Source organism: Falco naumanni, chromosome 14 (genome assembly GCF_017639655.2).
Source record: "Falco naumanni isolate bFalNau1 chromosome 14, bFalNau1.pat, whole genome shotgun sequence".
Classification (NCBI taxonomy): Eukaryota; Metazoa; Chordata; class Aves; order Falconiformes; family Falconidae; genus Falco; species Falco naumanni.
Genome location: NC_054067.1, coordinates 2403350 through 2418067, shown reverse-complemented (window position 1 = coordinate 2418067; position 14718 = coordinate 2403350). Strand labels below are relative to the sequence as shown.

At 43.6% G+C, this 14718-nt stretch overlaps 1 protein-coding gene across 2 annotated transcripts in view; it reads right to left on the bottom strand.

Annotated features, from left to right (window-relative positions):
- The window catches only part of LOC121097589 (vascular endothelial growth factor receptor kdr-like), a 141486-nt gene that overhangs the window by 51436 nt on the left and 75332 nt on the right, over positions 1-14718 (bottom strand). For both annotated transcript variants that reach the window (XM_040614716.1, XM_040614717.1), the window contains exons 10-11: positions 11947-12097; positions 8882-8987 (exon numbers count right to left, since the gene is read on the bottom strand). In XM_040614716.1, coding sequence (XP_040470650.1) covers positions 8882-8987; positions 11947-12097 — 257 coding nt within the window. The remainder of the gene's footprint in view (positions 1-8881; positions 8988-11946; positions 12098-14718) is intronic.

The window sequence follows — 14718 nt, the reverse complement described above, 5'->3', positions numbered from 1 at the left end:
TCGCCAGTGAAAAACAGGGCCTCTCTTTGACACACTGTCAGGGTCTTTGTGTGACAACATCAGCAAAAAGCTAAAGTGAAGGACCTGGAAGATTCATCTAAGACACTGGAAATGCAGTCCTACATCCATCTATTTTCTTTTCTTCTTTTCAGTTATGGTTTCTATGGGTAACAGGACCCCACGTTTGCAGGGGAAGCAGGTCATTCATAGGGATGTGGTATAAAGAATAGCGCAGGACTTTGCTTTGCTTTGCTACAACCCCAGAGAAGAGAGGGAGAGATGTGGCCCCTTTGGGCCACAGCTCACTCTTACAAATTGTGTTTAGAAGCCTCTTGATTCCATAACCCTTCCTCAGAGCCTTACCAGAACTCGTGCATAGGTAAGAAAGCTCTGGAGAAGCTGCCTGTGCTAAGGCACTTGGCAAATGCAGAAAGAAAGGGCGGATCATGAAGGAGAAGCAAGGAACGCTTGTCCTGAGCTGCATCACACAGAAAAGGGAAGTGGTTCAGTTACTCGTGGGGCTGAACTCAAATGCATCCTTAAGAACTTGTTCCTTGAACACCTTAATCCCCTGCTCCTCCATAGGGCCTTCTTAGTGAGGAGCCAGCCATATGGCACTCCCTTGTCCCTGTCATGATGCAACATCATAGGTTCCTGGAGGACTATCCATAGGTCATGGCTTTAATTAGTTCAAGTACTTCCTTTGGTCTCCTAGCAAGAAAGCAGGGTCTAACCCACCAAGACAGAGATGTTCGTGCAAGATTACTTTGCTTCCCCTGCAGCCATTCACCTGAGGATCCCTGAGCCCTCACATTTGGAACAAATATCACTTTCTTTGCTATCCTCTCTAAGGACTTTGAGAATCAAAACTTATAACACCCTCTGGCCCTTTGTGCTTATCTCCAGAGAGTGCTTTGAAGTGCACAAAAGCATCTCTGGACTTTCTTTTTAATATCCTAAACTAAACTGACACAAGACTTTCCTTTACTCCTCATAAAGCTGCACCATGAATGTGTCTATAGCTGTGCGGGATGTATTTTCAGAGAGTTATTTAAGATTCTCTGAGCTTTGGCACTTTAAATCCTGTAGGGAAATGAGTTTCAAAGGTTTTGATCCGGTGTGCATTTTACATTCTAATGGGGAACATTTTCAGCAGAATAACGAGTAACTGGAAAAGTATCTACTTTTCATGGGCACCAAACACAGAAATTAACCAAGAATAGGGACAAACCAAATTTAGGGGTGAAAACAGGAGACCGGTAAACCCAGCTCCCTCTGGTGTCCACCAGAGAGAGAGCTGTGGAGTTCTGGTTTATTTCTGATGCGAAACTAGCTCTAACTTGGATACCCACCCAGCGCAGCAATCTGCTCCTCCTCCTTTTTCTATTCCTGTAGCAGTGGGCCTAATGCCACAGGTTATTAACAAACACATGTTCAGAGCGCTACCCCTGACTTTAAGCAGTAGACACTGCCTTGTGAATTACTGCTGAATCAGGACCAAGATCTTTCTTCTCGTGATTACTGGGTCTTAGGATTTTATATTTGGCAATAGAGAAAGCCAGTATAAATGTATGTGCTGAGAACAGAAGGGGATAAATTTGGACGGCTATTTAACAGCTATTAGTCTTGCTAAGTGACAACTCTAGATGGGAAGTTGCGGATAATACTGTAAAAGCTGGTTATAATTGTAAAGGGGAGTGTAATTATCCATCTTGGAACATGTCCAAAGTGTTAGGGGTGACACTGTGATTCTTCTAAAAACTGATGCAATGCGTCAAGCTGGATTTGGTGTCCTAGAGGTAAATGCACACATACACTCGTGAACACACACAGATGCTAATGTCTCTACCTACGTAACTCAAGAAAAGTCTGACATGGTAGTGGGAAAAAAAAGAGCAAACAGCTATACCAAGACCTCATCTTAGCTAATCTCAATTGTGTCTAGATGTGAAGGTGAAAAAGACGTTAAAATGATGGTGGGAAACAATATGGGGACAAATTCTTGGGAAAAATTTACTGAGGAGAGAAAGTAATTTTCTTGTTTGTATGCTTAAAATCACTGTTAGGCACTTGGATACCAGTTTGCTAGCCACCTGAGCACAAAAGATAATGCACTTTACTCTTTTGTCTTAGAACTAGCACCTCCCAGAGTCCTCCAAAATGTGACTTTTAAACCAGCAGCATCCAGCAGAGAAATATGTATTATTTCAGAGCCAGAAATGAAGGATTTTGAGTGATTTTCTTATAATAAGATTAATCTCTTGAAATCATTATGCATCAGCTTTTCACTCCAGCAGTGTGCTCCCAGATAAATCCCTGGGATGGGGTGTCCAATTATCTTTCCAGCATCTTAAATAAAGTTCTCACTTGGCAGACTAGCCAAATCCTGGTTTAGTCCTCAACAGAGTGATGCTTTGGAACACTAACGTGCTGTACCAAAAGGCACCTAAATCTTCCTTCCCTCTATGAGACCACACAGTTTTGTCTTTTACCAAAAGGACCCTGAAAGAAACCAGGAAGCCAGCAGTGGTATGTGCTTTTTGACCTATCTGTAGATCAAAGATATCCCACTGAGATCAATCAAAGAGATCTCATTGAAAAGTAACATAATATTCACAGTGCTGGTATTTTGGCAGTTGTTCACCACCTGTTACTATAGGCAGCCCAAGTTGAACAAACTTGAAAATTTGAAATTTGTCTGTACTTGGTCATAGTGGCAGGTAGGGGGAGGGATATTGTTCTTCCAAATGCCAACCCTATACTTTCGGTGCAACCATTTCAAGGAAAGTCTGCAAAAAGGAGTTGAATGAGAAAATGGTTTGAACTCGAGCAATCTCGAGGAGTAGGAATTTTTCCCCATGTTTGACAGTGAGAACTGTTAGCAGACTTCTCTCTCAGTGGAGTGGCACAATCCCAGCACCTGGGGACCTTTAGTACAGAGTGGAAAAAATTCTGAGGGAATAATCTACTTTGTGTGCTTAGTCCATGCACCTGGCAAAGTATTTTCCATTCCTGGAATCAGAGCCAGGATAGAAACCTTTGAGACACATCGGCATTTGCTGCTTCTAGACTCATGAAATCACAGAAGGACCTTAACTGCACGGGACCGCTGGTGGCCTCCTGTCTGACAGAGCACAGCACTTTCTGCTAAACCTAAATAACGATGCTGATGTGAAACCTACAATTGCCTTGGGACATGGTATGTCGTCAGTGAAATTACTATTCCTGAACTATTCACAGCCTGGGAGTTAGCACTTTCAGTTTACCTTCCACTCCTCTAGTCAAAAACAGTTCAGTCTAAATGACACGTTGACCCTTGCCAAAATACTCTGGCCACAAGTGGTAGCACAGACTATGTGGCTGTTCAGTCCTTAGCTTCTGTGCAGACTATGCTGGAACCAATGGTAATTAATAACAAATTATTGGCATGTGATGTCTAGACATCTTCCTAGTGGGAGCTGGACTGAGATGCTGTGAGTTCACTGCATACCAAACTCCAGCCACCCTCCCGACCAGATTCGATTGCCTGTGTTGAATTTGGAAGTAAAGGGCTCCATTTCCTACTACTTAACCTAAAGGCCACCCAATACCCTGAGCCCAAAGAAGGGATTATTAGCTAATAAATAATTACTATAAAAGAATAAATGAAGTTTAAAACTCGGTAAGAAAAGAAATAAAATGACTGATCTCTGAAGAACAGCTATGACAAGTAAATAGACATTGCTGCTGGGAAAACTCATAATGGAATAGTTCAATAAAGTCCATATGTCTTGCACTGTAATGTTCCTGAACTGATAAAACCAAGCTATTTTAGAAGCAGCCAAATAACATTCCACAGCCATATACCATGAGTGTTTTAAGACATCTTGTAGTAAGGACAGAGCAGCAAGACCTTTTTTTAAACTGGAGCCAGCATGAATTAATATATCTTGTTACTCCTTGCTTTCTCTTTCCTTTGTCTAAGCCCTCCCTCCAACAGCTTTAGTGAACGATTCTTCTCTCTTTCACTTCGTTAGCTGTATGTGGGCGAGGATGAGGACTAGAAATGTGGGTGGAAAACTTCTCAGCTGTCTAACTCTGGCAGAGCTGGGATGGAGGTGGCTAGAGGAAGATGAAATTCTAGGAATTTCACCAGAGACCCTGCAAAGAAAATACTCAACTATCTCCCAATCCATCTACTTGAATGGCACAGAATAACACTTATTTTTATAGCCTGACAATTCTGATCCATGATCTTATTTCCTTCATTCAAAACATGCTAAAGGATGGACTGAGGACAAGTGATAACAGAAGTCTGTGAGTTCACTGAGAGCTTCTAGGGTTTGCTCTCATCTCTGGCAGTGGGTGTTTCTCTCCCTGGAAAATGCGAACAGTCCTTGCCTTCCTCACAGAGTATGGCGGAGGTGATGTAGTGCTGCGTGATCCGGAGAGGTGCCGGATGGGGCAGGAAATGGGGGAAGACCAGAGGTTTGAGGTGCCTCTGGAGGAACTGGGACACATTTCTAGTATGGAGGGACTGATTGCTCTCCGACACTAGGTCTGGTGGGTAGGTGCTGGCTAGTCACGAGCAATTACCATCCCCACGCTTCTTGCTCACACCCACTGATTGCAGCTAATGAATTCAAGAGAGTGGGGAAGACAGAGGGCCATTTCTTATGTCCCTGCTGCTAGCCAGGCTCTCTCAAGAAGACTTGCCAAGGACAGTGGAGTAGTCCATGTGCTCCTGTGCTTGACTAGTGCCTGAAACATCTGGACTAGTCTCCAAAGAGAATTGACGCTTTGTTCCAAAACCCAGCTGTGTGCCTGTTCACCTTCCCCTGCCAGCGACTAATGTGACAAGGCTTGTGGGAGCTCACTGAGACGGGCACACACACAGGATGATGGATTTAAATAGCCCGACTGAGCTGCTCACATACTTTTCACCGAATGCATCCCACTGCTCTAATGTAGTCTTTTTGTTCCTTCAAGAGGTTTAAACCTGGCATTTTGGGGTCAATTTTCTTGAATGGTTATGAATTTCACCAGCAAAAGAGATATATGAGTTCCACTGCAGAAACTGCCATGTGGCCAGGCCGCTCTCTTGTATATACATGAAAGGGAGAAAGGAGATGAAAAGAAACCCCAACGAGGACTCGGTTATGTATGGATCTTGCTGTTCCTTTCTGCTGTGCCCTGTTCTCCCAAGCTCAGACCAGTATGTTCAGTTCACTAACTGGAAAGTAAATAAAATAGCAGCCTAGCTCCTTGCAACTTGAAGAGGAAATTCAGGCAATTTGTGCAATCGAGGGTGTTTCACCTGGTGTTAAAAAGCAGTCTTCAGAGATAGCTACACAGTAGTCTAAATCATGAAGTGAAAAGTTCAATATTGACTCAAAACCGCCAGGAAAATTAAACTAGCACGATGCAATTGCCTCAACCACTGTTTGACCAAAACTTCAGTGAAGTACATCATAACATTAACAATAACCACATGCTTTTCTATAGGAATGAGACTCAGCCTTTAGAAGAGAGGAGGGGATGAAATTCACCTCTGTCTGTGGAATAATAGTGGAATAATCATTATGATGAAGATGGCAAGACACCTCAATTTTACATGCTACTTATGTCAAATAGATGTCTAAAGATCTTAGCGGTCTGCTGAAAAAATCCTTGCTTGCTGCCCTGCAAGCTACCTTTTGAGCAAGATACTGCATCTGGTAATTTCTGGGGTTTGTTCCCATATTCTTAGCAGCTCTAAAAAGTGAATGCAGTTTTTCATCTGTTGCTGAACCAGCATATATTGTCACAGTTCTTCAAGGGTGAACTCTAGGGATGCTGAGAAATCTTAGAGACAAGGTAAATTCTACCTTCTGCTTGGAGACTCCAGCTATCATTGGACAGGCTCAATTCACACAGGAAAAATAACCAATCTCCGCTAATCCCGGCTTCATAACACAGTCAATAAAAGCCACGCTCGGTCAGACTCCAACATCTTTATTATTTCATCTGGCTAGCCAATGCAGATGAATTACTTGCTAGGACATGGTGGGAATGGATTGGGCTGTTTCCTGTCTATTCCATTTCTGGTGGGAATAATGACTGATAAAACACAAGGAAAAGCCTGAAGACTGTGAGTTTTCATCAGTGTCTTCTTTTGAATTATATTCTATTATCTAAAGACGCCACATAACACAGATAGCCTTGGACTTTAGGAGGGGGGAAGGAGAGGAATTGTCTGCTAATGTAAGCAGGGAGACAAAGTGCTGAAACCTGAGATTCATAAAATCTACTTTTATTAATTTGAATAAATCTTAATCAGGACATAAAAATCATTAGGAAACACCTCAGCATGCATTTTCAACCAGTGGATCAGCAGGAGATTAAAATAATGAATATACTATAAACTGTAAAATTATGTGGCTTGTAAAAAAGTATTTTTATGAAACTTTAATAACAAAATATGTAAAAGCTTAACTTAAAGGGTTGTAGGCTGAGCTTTTGAATATGTCTAAAAAATGAACACTTCAGGGTGCCTGGAGTCTATAGGCAGAGCAGAGATGTCTGTGCAGGGCAGAGCAGAGGTGGCTGTGCAGGACAGAGCAGAGGTGGCTGTGCAGGGCAGAGCAGAGGTGGCTGTGCAGGACAGAGCAGAGGTGGCTGTGCAGGGCAGAGCAGAGGTGGCTGTGCAGGGCACAGTGACAGGGCAGCCTCAGAGTCGTTTCTGGTACTAATGTGTGAGCAGCAGCAAAGCTCTTAGGGAGCAAGAGGAGTCCTGAGGGCTGCGCGGGGGGCCTTGTACTGAGGTTCCCTCATGGTCCTCATTTCCACTAAGCAGTTGCACCCCCCTTCTCCTAGCCCTCTAGTGCCCACCACGTCTTACAGGCAGGAAACTCAGGCACATGGTGGTGTCCGGACTGACCTGTGGGTAGGTGCTGGGGAGTTCTCTGTGGGAGCGGAGCGCTATTTCTCCTCTGACTGCTGTACCTGGAGATCACTGCACCTTTTCTTTCTAGGGGAATTAGGTGGTAGGGGAAAGCTGGGAAGTCCAGTCCCTAATCCTGCATCAACATAGACTGAGGATGAGTTTGGACTGCCCCACTGCATCCCGGAGCTCTGTGGCGCTCCTGAACCACCACATTCAGAGGCTGCAGCCAGATCCCTTCCTAAGCCCACTAGCAGGCTAAAATTTCACCCAGTTACATATTTGCCTCAGCAAAACTCTTAAAAGAAGAAATGGGAGTGGTGTACATATGCATAAAACAAAGAAAAAGGGTTACAATGTTATGTTGTTGAGGTGTGTCACTATCCTATATGTGGGACAATTCAGCAATTAACAGGTATTTTTTGTCACAGCAATTGTGAAACCCTTCACTTTTGTATGGGGGACTAACATAACTTTAAGACCGATTATCAGGTGTAAACTAAGGTCTTGGACACCAGATTGTATATTTAGACAGACTGTCTATAATGGAGAGAAACAGTAGCCATGAGAGCTGCAAAAATCTTGTCAGTCCATGCAGCAACTGAAAATCCTTAGAAAAGGAAGAAACTTGTAAGTACACGTCACCAACCCCAGTTTTTTACAAGTAATTAGCACCTTGTAGGTAGTTGCTTTTACCCAAGCTCTAAAATTATTAGAGAACACATTAAAAGCAGAGCTTAAGGGGCACTATGCCATCTAAATAAACCCAATTTATAAATATCTTCCAGCAAGGGGAAAACTCAGGAATGAGATGTGAACACTGATTTTCTCCTTCCCAGCCCAACCTCCATGTTTTCGGAGCTCTGCTTTAGATTATGTTTAGAGCTGGAAAGTCTCCATGAGAAAGAGCAGATGGCTAAGGCACTGATCCTGCCAGATGCTGATTTAGTCTGGACCCTATCCAGAAGGGCACTTTAGCTTCGTGCTTAACTTTAAGCATGGGAGTAGCCCCAGAATCATCGTATGCTTAAAGGTGTGCCACGATACGAACTGCAGCATTCAGCACCTTGCAGGATTAGGCACTAAACTATCTGGAGCATCCACCTCAAAACCTGTAGCAGTAAAACCACTCCTAAAGCCACAAACCTCTGCAAGTCCAAGAGGGGCAAAACAACTGCCTGAGCCAGACCACAGCATCTTCTCCAAGGCAGAGCCAGAAGTCTGGGAATCTACCGCAGAACAGCTGCAGCAGTTTCTCAAGGATTAGCATGGATGCGTGTAAACAGTATCAGTCAGTACCACCACAGGTACCTGGGAGGCATTTAACAGATAATTCATGGCTGGGATCTTTGCAGTTCACTCAGGAAGCAGCTCCCAGTGCTGTTTGGAAGGGGAAGCAGGCAGGGAAGTGTAGAAGGAAGGAGGTATTCACACCTTCATTGTCATGCTAACAAGGTTGGCAACCCAAATGGGTAAAGAAATGTTGACAACTCCAGCTGAAACAGGCAGGTACTGCAGGCACTTACACACGGAAAATCAGGCCAGCTATCTCTGGCCACCGTAGGCCTCTTAAATTACAGAGTTGTTTAACCTGGCAAGGTTGGCCAGTACGAAGTGCTCTCTAAGTATTAAGCATTTTAATGAACTCAGAGTCCTTATCAGTTGTGAGCGCTTCACAGGACCCCTCTTGCACTGAACCAGTCTTACACTTTCTCAAGGCTGAGTGAGACAGAGAGGTTTTTGACCCACAAGTCTTTGGAGAGTTTTAAACAGGCTATGTGACATCATTGCCAGGATCCCGGCTTTTATAAACAGCAGCGATCTGAAAATGATCCCAGGGCTGTGGAATTTAAAGCATGCTAACAACCCAGAGCAGCTTGGGAACTGCCTGGAGAGAGCTCCGTGTGAGCACAACATCCCCTCCATAAAGCCCACTGCTATTCCATGACATCATTGCTCAGATTTTCATCAGACACATACCTTTGTTTTATTGCCCTGCTTCCTGGTTATGTTTTCAATGCTTCTGATCTTGTTGCCTATGACCATGTTCTCCTGAACCACCATTTTTGGCCCACCGGGGTTGCACCTGGAGGTAGAAAAGCAAAGGTGTTCAAAAACCCAACTCACTGCAGATAACCCAGAGAGGCATTATTGAAGAGAGAGAATGTCATTCTTAGATAATAGCCTTAGGTCTTAAAAGCCCCTAAAAGCTATTGCTGCTGGAGATTGTTACCTCTTGACGAAACTACTGTATTTCTTCATTGCAACATTTCAAAATTATTTGCGAAGCACCTTGACAGAGGTAGACAAAGATCAGTATATGACCAGCAAGGAAACCCCCCAACTTTCTGAAGACTGAAAATAGAAAATACTGGACAGCCAACTAAATCATGTGAGTTTAATCTGGCTAATATGAGTTATACTCCAACTCAATGTAGTTTTGGCTTTTCCAGTGCTCTTTTAGCACTTGCAGTACATTTCAAAATTCAAAATACGAGTCATTTCAAACTGGGGAGGTGGATGTTGCTGAGCATGTCTGCCTATCTGCTCAGCTTTCTAATATGAAGTGCAGGCTGAGGGATTAGAATGGATAAATACTGGGATGATGGTAGTGGAAGGCTCTTTAATATTATCTATTCCCCAGAAGACAGCCATATCTTAGTCAGTTATCAATCTTTACTTTTGAATTATGGGCAAAGAGCAGTGTATGTAGCAGAAACATCTATCTGCACATCCAAGGCAAATGGCTTTTCTATCTTCTTTAACTGCAACGCTTGGAATAAATGAGCAGAGACACTGGCCTTCTCATGCTTAGGAGCACAAAGGCTTCAGCGAGGCTGGAGCTGCAGGCATCCTGGCTGAGGGCGCTGCCGGCTGTGCAACTCAAGGAAGCCTTTGATTGTAACGCTGCCAGTTCAGCCCCAGCCCAGTATGGCTAGGTGTTAGAAACTGGGACTCCATTAAGGCAAGTTAGTGAAGTCAGTTCAGTTCCCCAGCTGGCTGCAATTGCACCTTGCACAAGTCATCACAGTGCACAACAGGGAAGTGTCCTTACTGCCTGTTGTGCCTCAGCAGAGGCACCGCGCTCCCCACGGCTGGTCCCAGTGGCCTCCAAGCCCACTGTACCAGATTAGGGTTATAGGAGCTAAAATTAATATGGACTGCTATAGGTGATGACCCAAGGGCTGATTCTGCAGAAAACTGATCGTAATCGAGGCATGCCTTTACCAAATCTGCACAAGCTGCATGGGTAACACCCTGGGTCAAGGGAGGGTTTATAGCTCTCAAAAGAGCCTAATTAGAAGATGTCTTGAGTGACTTCCTGCAAGGCACAATTCTGTCTTGAGGATGAAGGGAAAAAAATTCAAAGGAAGCAAATCACATCACAGCTATAAGGAACAATGGCAGCATTCGGGGATTCAAAGTGCACTAGTGAGGAGGGGGGAGAGAAAGAGAGAGAGAGAGGAAGTGAGACAACAGAAGGAAATAGGGTCTGTGTCATTTCCCACAGGAATCCTCCTCCAGCTTCTGCTGGAAAAAGATAAGGCTGCCCCGGAGGCCAGAAGAGGTAGACGCCACTCTGCAATTGTATTTAAATTGATAAGATCAGAGAGTCAGAGCTGGAACAAGGGTTATATGAGGTCTTTTGCCACCAGGTCACTGGTTCGAATCTGGCTCAATTTGGCATTCATGACCAATTCTCTCTCCCTAGACAGAAAGGTCTGGAAAAGTTTTCAAGTCATCTCTGTGGCTTTCCTACAGAATGCATAACCTATTTCCTTAGGGTGTTTGCATTCTGCTCTTGTGGATGCCTCTGAAGAGGCAGGTTATGTGCCTTCTGCCAACCTGCAATGCCAACAGCCCTACCTAAGACTACAAATCTCTGATGTTTTATTCTCGCAGAAGCAATGTAACTACCTAAATGAGATAATGGGCTACGTCCCTTGTGGAGGGACACAAGGTGACTTTTTAGACCCACCTGGGACTAGCTCACCTAACATCACTGCAACTGCTGCAGCAGAGAACCTGAGAAAGGAGCTTCTCTCTCTCTCGTTTTTCCCTGACTCATGGCTTGCCATTCACAGTGTTTGGAAAAGCATTGAAATCGTGAGAAAATAAGGAGCCATCCAGCAATTTTCTCTTGCTCCCTAGACCTGCCTTCATTTTTTATGGATGGAAAACCTGACTTCATCCCTCTCACTGCAGAGAAGAGTTGAAGTGCAGTCAGAATTGTTATACATGGCTCCTGTATGTCCCTGGGGCTACTGGGGGAAGCGTTCAGACCTCAGCCGTGACCTCTTTCTATAGATTACTCAGCTCATATAACAGCAGGAGCAAAGTAAATATCTACTTGTATAAGGTAAATCTCAAAAGGCATTTTGTATTTTAACTTCTCTCATTCCTCTCTGGCAGTTTTGACCCAGTGACTTGCTCCTGTGTCTTCACAGCTCAGGCTACCTCCAGACTTCAGCAAAGGAGGGCACTCAGTAAGGTGTGAAGGCTTGTGTACCTCTTCCAGCTTCAGCAACACAGATGCTGCCGCAGAAGCCCATGCTCAGCGTGCACTAGTGAAGGCAGCCCTTAGGCAGTGGCATAAATTCCATATGCCAACCAAATGCAGCCAAGCCTTTAGCAGGTCTGTCTGACAATAGGTCTTACAGGGGAAAAAAGTGTGTTACCTCTACACAGAAAGCACCCATCTGTTTTTCCTGTCAGCCGTGTAGGCTGCATCCAAGAGGTATAAGAAAAGATCTTGGTAAGTCAGAGGGGCATTGCTGGTCAAGGTAAAGAAAATTCAAGCCTGATGTTTAGTCACTTCAGACTTACTTGACACACACATTCCTGATAACATAGAAGGTGCTTGTAACTCCGAGAAGATCATAGACAATTATGTGTCTGCAGGGTTCATAACCCTTGAGATCTGAAGTGGGGAATCACTGCTTGTGATTTTTAACTAAGATAAATAAGAGATGCTGGAAAGAAAAACTGACTTAAAACTGCCAAACCATTTTGCAACGTGTTCACCTGTAGGAATGCCCACTTACAGCACGTCTGTGAGGTTGCAGGGCTGCCACTTCCACGTGATCTTTGGGTCAGGATTCCCAGTTACGGTGCACTGGATTTTGTGCTGGCTTCTTAATTCCACCTGCTCAATCTTACCAAAATCAGTTTCCTTTTCATAGATTTTGGGTCTCTCTAAAGAAAAAGAAAACAACAACAAAAAGCAAATGAGCAAATTTACATCCATGGTCTTGGTCCCGGTCCTGTTTCTGTCAAAGCGTTTGAGACTTTTCGCTGTGAACACTAAGTGATGATTTAGTGAGGCTGCTGAACTCGTGGGGAAATTACCAGCAGTACTGAAAGTATACATTTGCAGGAACATGGGTATTAGTTGTGGTGTTTCAGAAAATACACTAAAATGCTACCACATTCATCCTAATTGCTTTCAAATGTTGCCGTGGGCCTGCTGTACTTCTGGCAGATTTATACCATGAAATGTCTATTGGTCAGGGACTGCCGGATCAGGCTGTTAGTCTATGCACTGTGGCCAAAATCACATTTGACTTCTGATGTCACCTCCTGAGAGGAACCTTATCAAACAGCTGCTGTTCTGCAAGTTTGTTATGATTGTGCAGGTTCTCTCCAAGGTTTTGGAAAAGAAGTCTTTTTGATCTGAAACCTTTGCTTTCCTTTTCTGTTTATGTGTAACATGCACTGCACGAAGGGGCGAAGCAAGCAAGGAAGAAGTGGCAGGGAGAAAACACTTGCAGAGTGGCGCCAAGAAATTCTCACCAACAGCAAAACCATTAAGAATGTCACTGCATTATTCACATCTGGAGGGGTTGCAAGATCACACCCTTGGACTGGAAATCTCTCAAGAACAAACTTTTGTGTGACACTCTCAGGGCTGCTTGTTGCCAGCAGGAAAGAAATGCTTTGTCCCATCAACTTCCAGCTCCCACGGGAACACGCGAAAATGAGAAATAATGCTAAAAAATCCCCAAAGTGAACTGAACTTTTCCTAACCTCAGAGAGGGTGGGTTTGAGTTTGGGGTGAAAACACAGGCTCTTCCCTTATGTAGACAGCTCTGCCCATCCCTAGCCATATCTCTTTGTCTACTTCTCATAACAGGAAATCAAACAGATTTATTGGTCGGGGTCCCTCTGTGGAACACCTCTGTGCAGCCAAGTGTGGCTGCTTTACACTGAGGGCTTTTGACAAGTTGGGAAGTGAATGTAGATTAGATTTCTATTTTTCGGGTTAACTTATTTTTTCTGCTGTCAAGGAGGCCCCAGATATGTAAATATGAGCTACTGCCCACCTCATCAATCTTGAGCCCTTTCCCTCTCTTTTTTTAATAGCTTTTTTTCCCTTCCAGCCCTCTACTCTTACAAAAGGACTGACCAGACTGAGCCGTGTCTTGGTGAGCCCTTGCTTTCCATTTCTCATGGCTGCCATGTCAGACTCTGAAAGATCTTCTGACCTCATCATTGCCTGAAAGTACATGAGCATTTCCTTCTCCATCATGTGAAATGAGGTTTGACTGTAGTTGGTTCAACTATAGCTCCCATGCTATTGTAAAGCATCAGCTGCTTTAAATAACCTTCATTAGGTCCTGATTGATGTTTCACTTGAAAAACCCAAATAACAGTCCTTGTTTGGTTTTACTCTTTGTTCCCTTTTGCTTTTTTGGTCCCCTTTGGTTGAGTCTTTCCCTGTCCGCCTGCAGATGATGTTCTACCAGGCTCCAAAAGTCCACTCCTCACTCCATTTCCCTTCAGACAGGGAGAGGGTTTGCCTTTTTGTGAAGGAGAAGATGGAGAAGGGAGCAGACGGGAGAGTACTTCAGACTCTGGTTAGGGTCTGTCAGACTCAGGTCCTCACCTGTAGCACGGACACAGGGTTTCCTGCACCACGTCGCTCTGGGTGATGCAATGTGCTGCTGATCAAATGCTTTGAGATTTGTGAGCAAGTCACAGGACAAATTATTGGGACTAATGTTGAATTTCCTTGTACCTGGCATCTCATTTCCCATCAGTACATTATTTCTGATCATAAAAAATAATTTTATAAAACTCCTCAGAGAGAGAAGCACGTTTTTCATTATCTCAGACATTTTTCTTTTCAATCTCAAATCCTGTGTGCGGCATGTCTGGACTGACCTCAAAAGTGTTATTTTCCACTTGGAGAAAAAGATTCGTAAGTTCAGTGTGAAAGGTCACTCAAGTGTTATGTGAAAGGCTATTCAAGTGTTATGTTTTCTGGGCTGTAAGAGCAAAGCTTTACACACTTTGGGGGGAGACAGTATGTTTGTGTGGTTTTTTTGTGTGAAAGAGTATGGGGGGACAAGGTTTGATTACAATCTTTTAATATTAGGAGATTTTTCTATACTCTGGTGAAATGATGAACATGTTGATTGTCGTTTGAATAATCCTTCTAAAAAAGAAATAATAATTTTAACTTGATCTAATTCAAATAAGAATATACATAAGTGATGAATGAATTCTTAATTCCACAATTACTTTACTGCATGGAACTGTTAAATATTACTTGAGACCTAAAATGAGCCAAAATGATTCATCAATTGAAATAATTATTATTTATGAGGCTTAAGCAATTATTTCCTTAAAATTTGAGGGGCTGGCTGAAAATGCCTCCCCATCATTTCTTTCACAGTGCCTTATAACGTAGTTAGTGTGGGGTCGTAGCTAATTATGGCCATGACACTCAGAAATTGAAGTAATTTTATAAGCGTCTCTTTTCCCTGCAAAGGTTGTAAAGGTGCTAAGTGTCATTCTGGAAATGACTGTGTGGG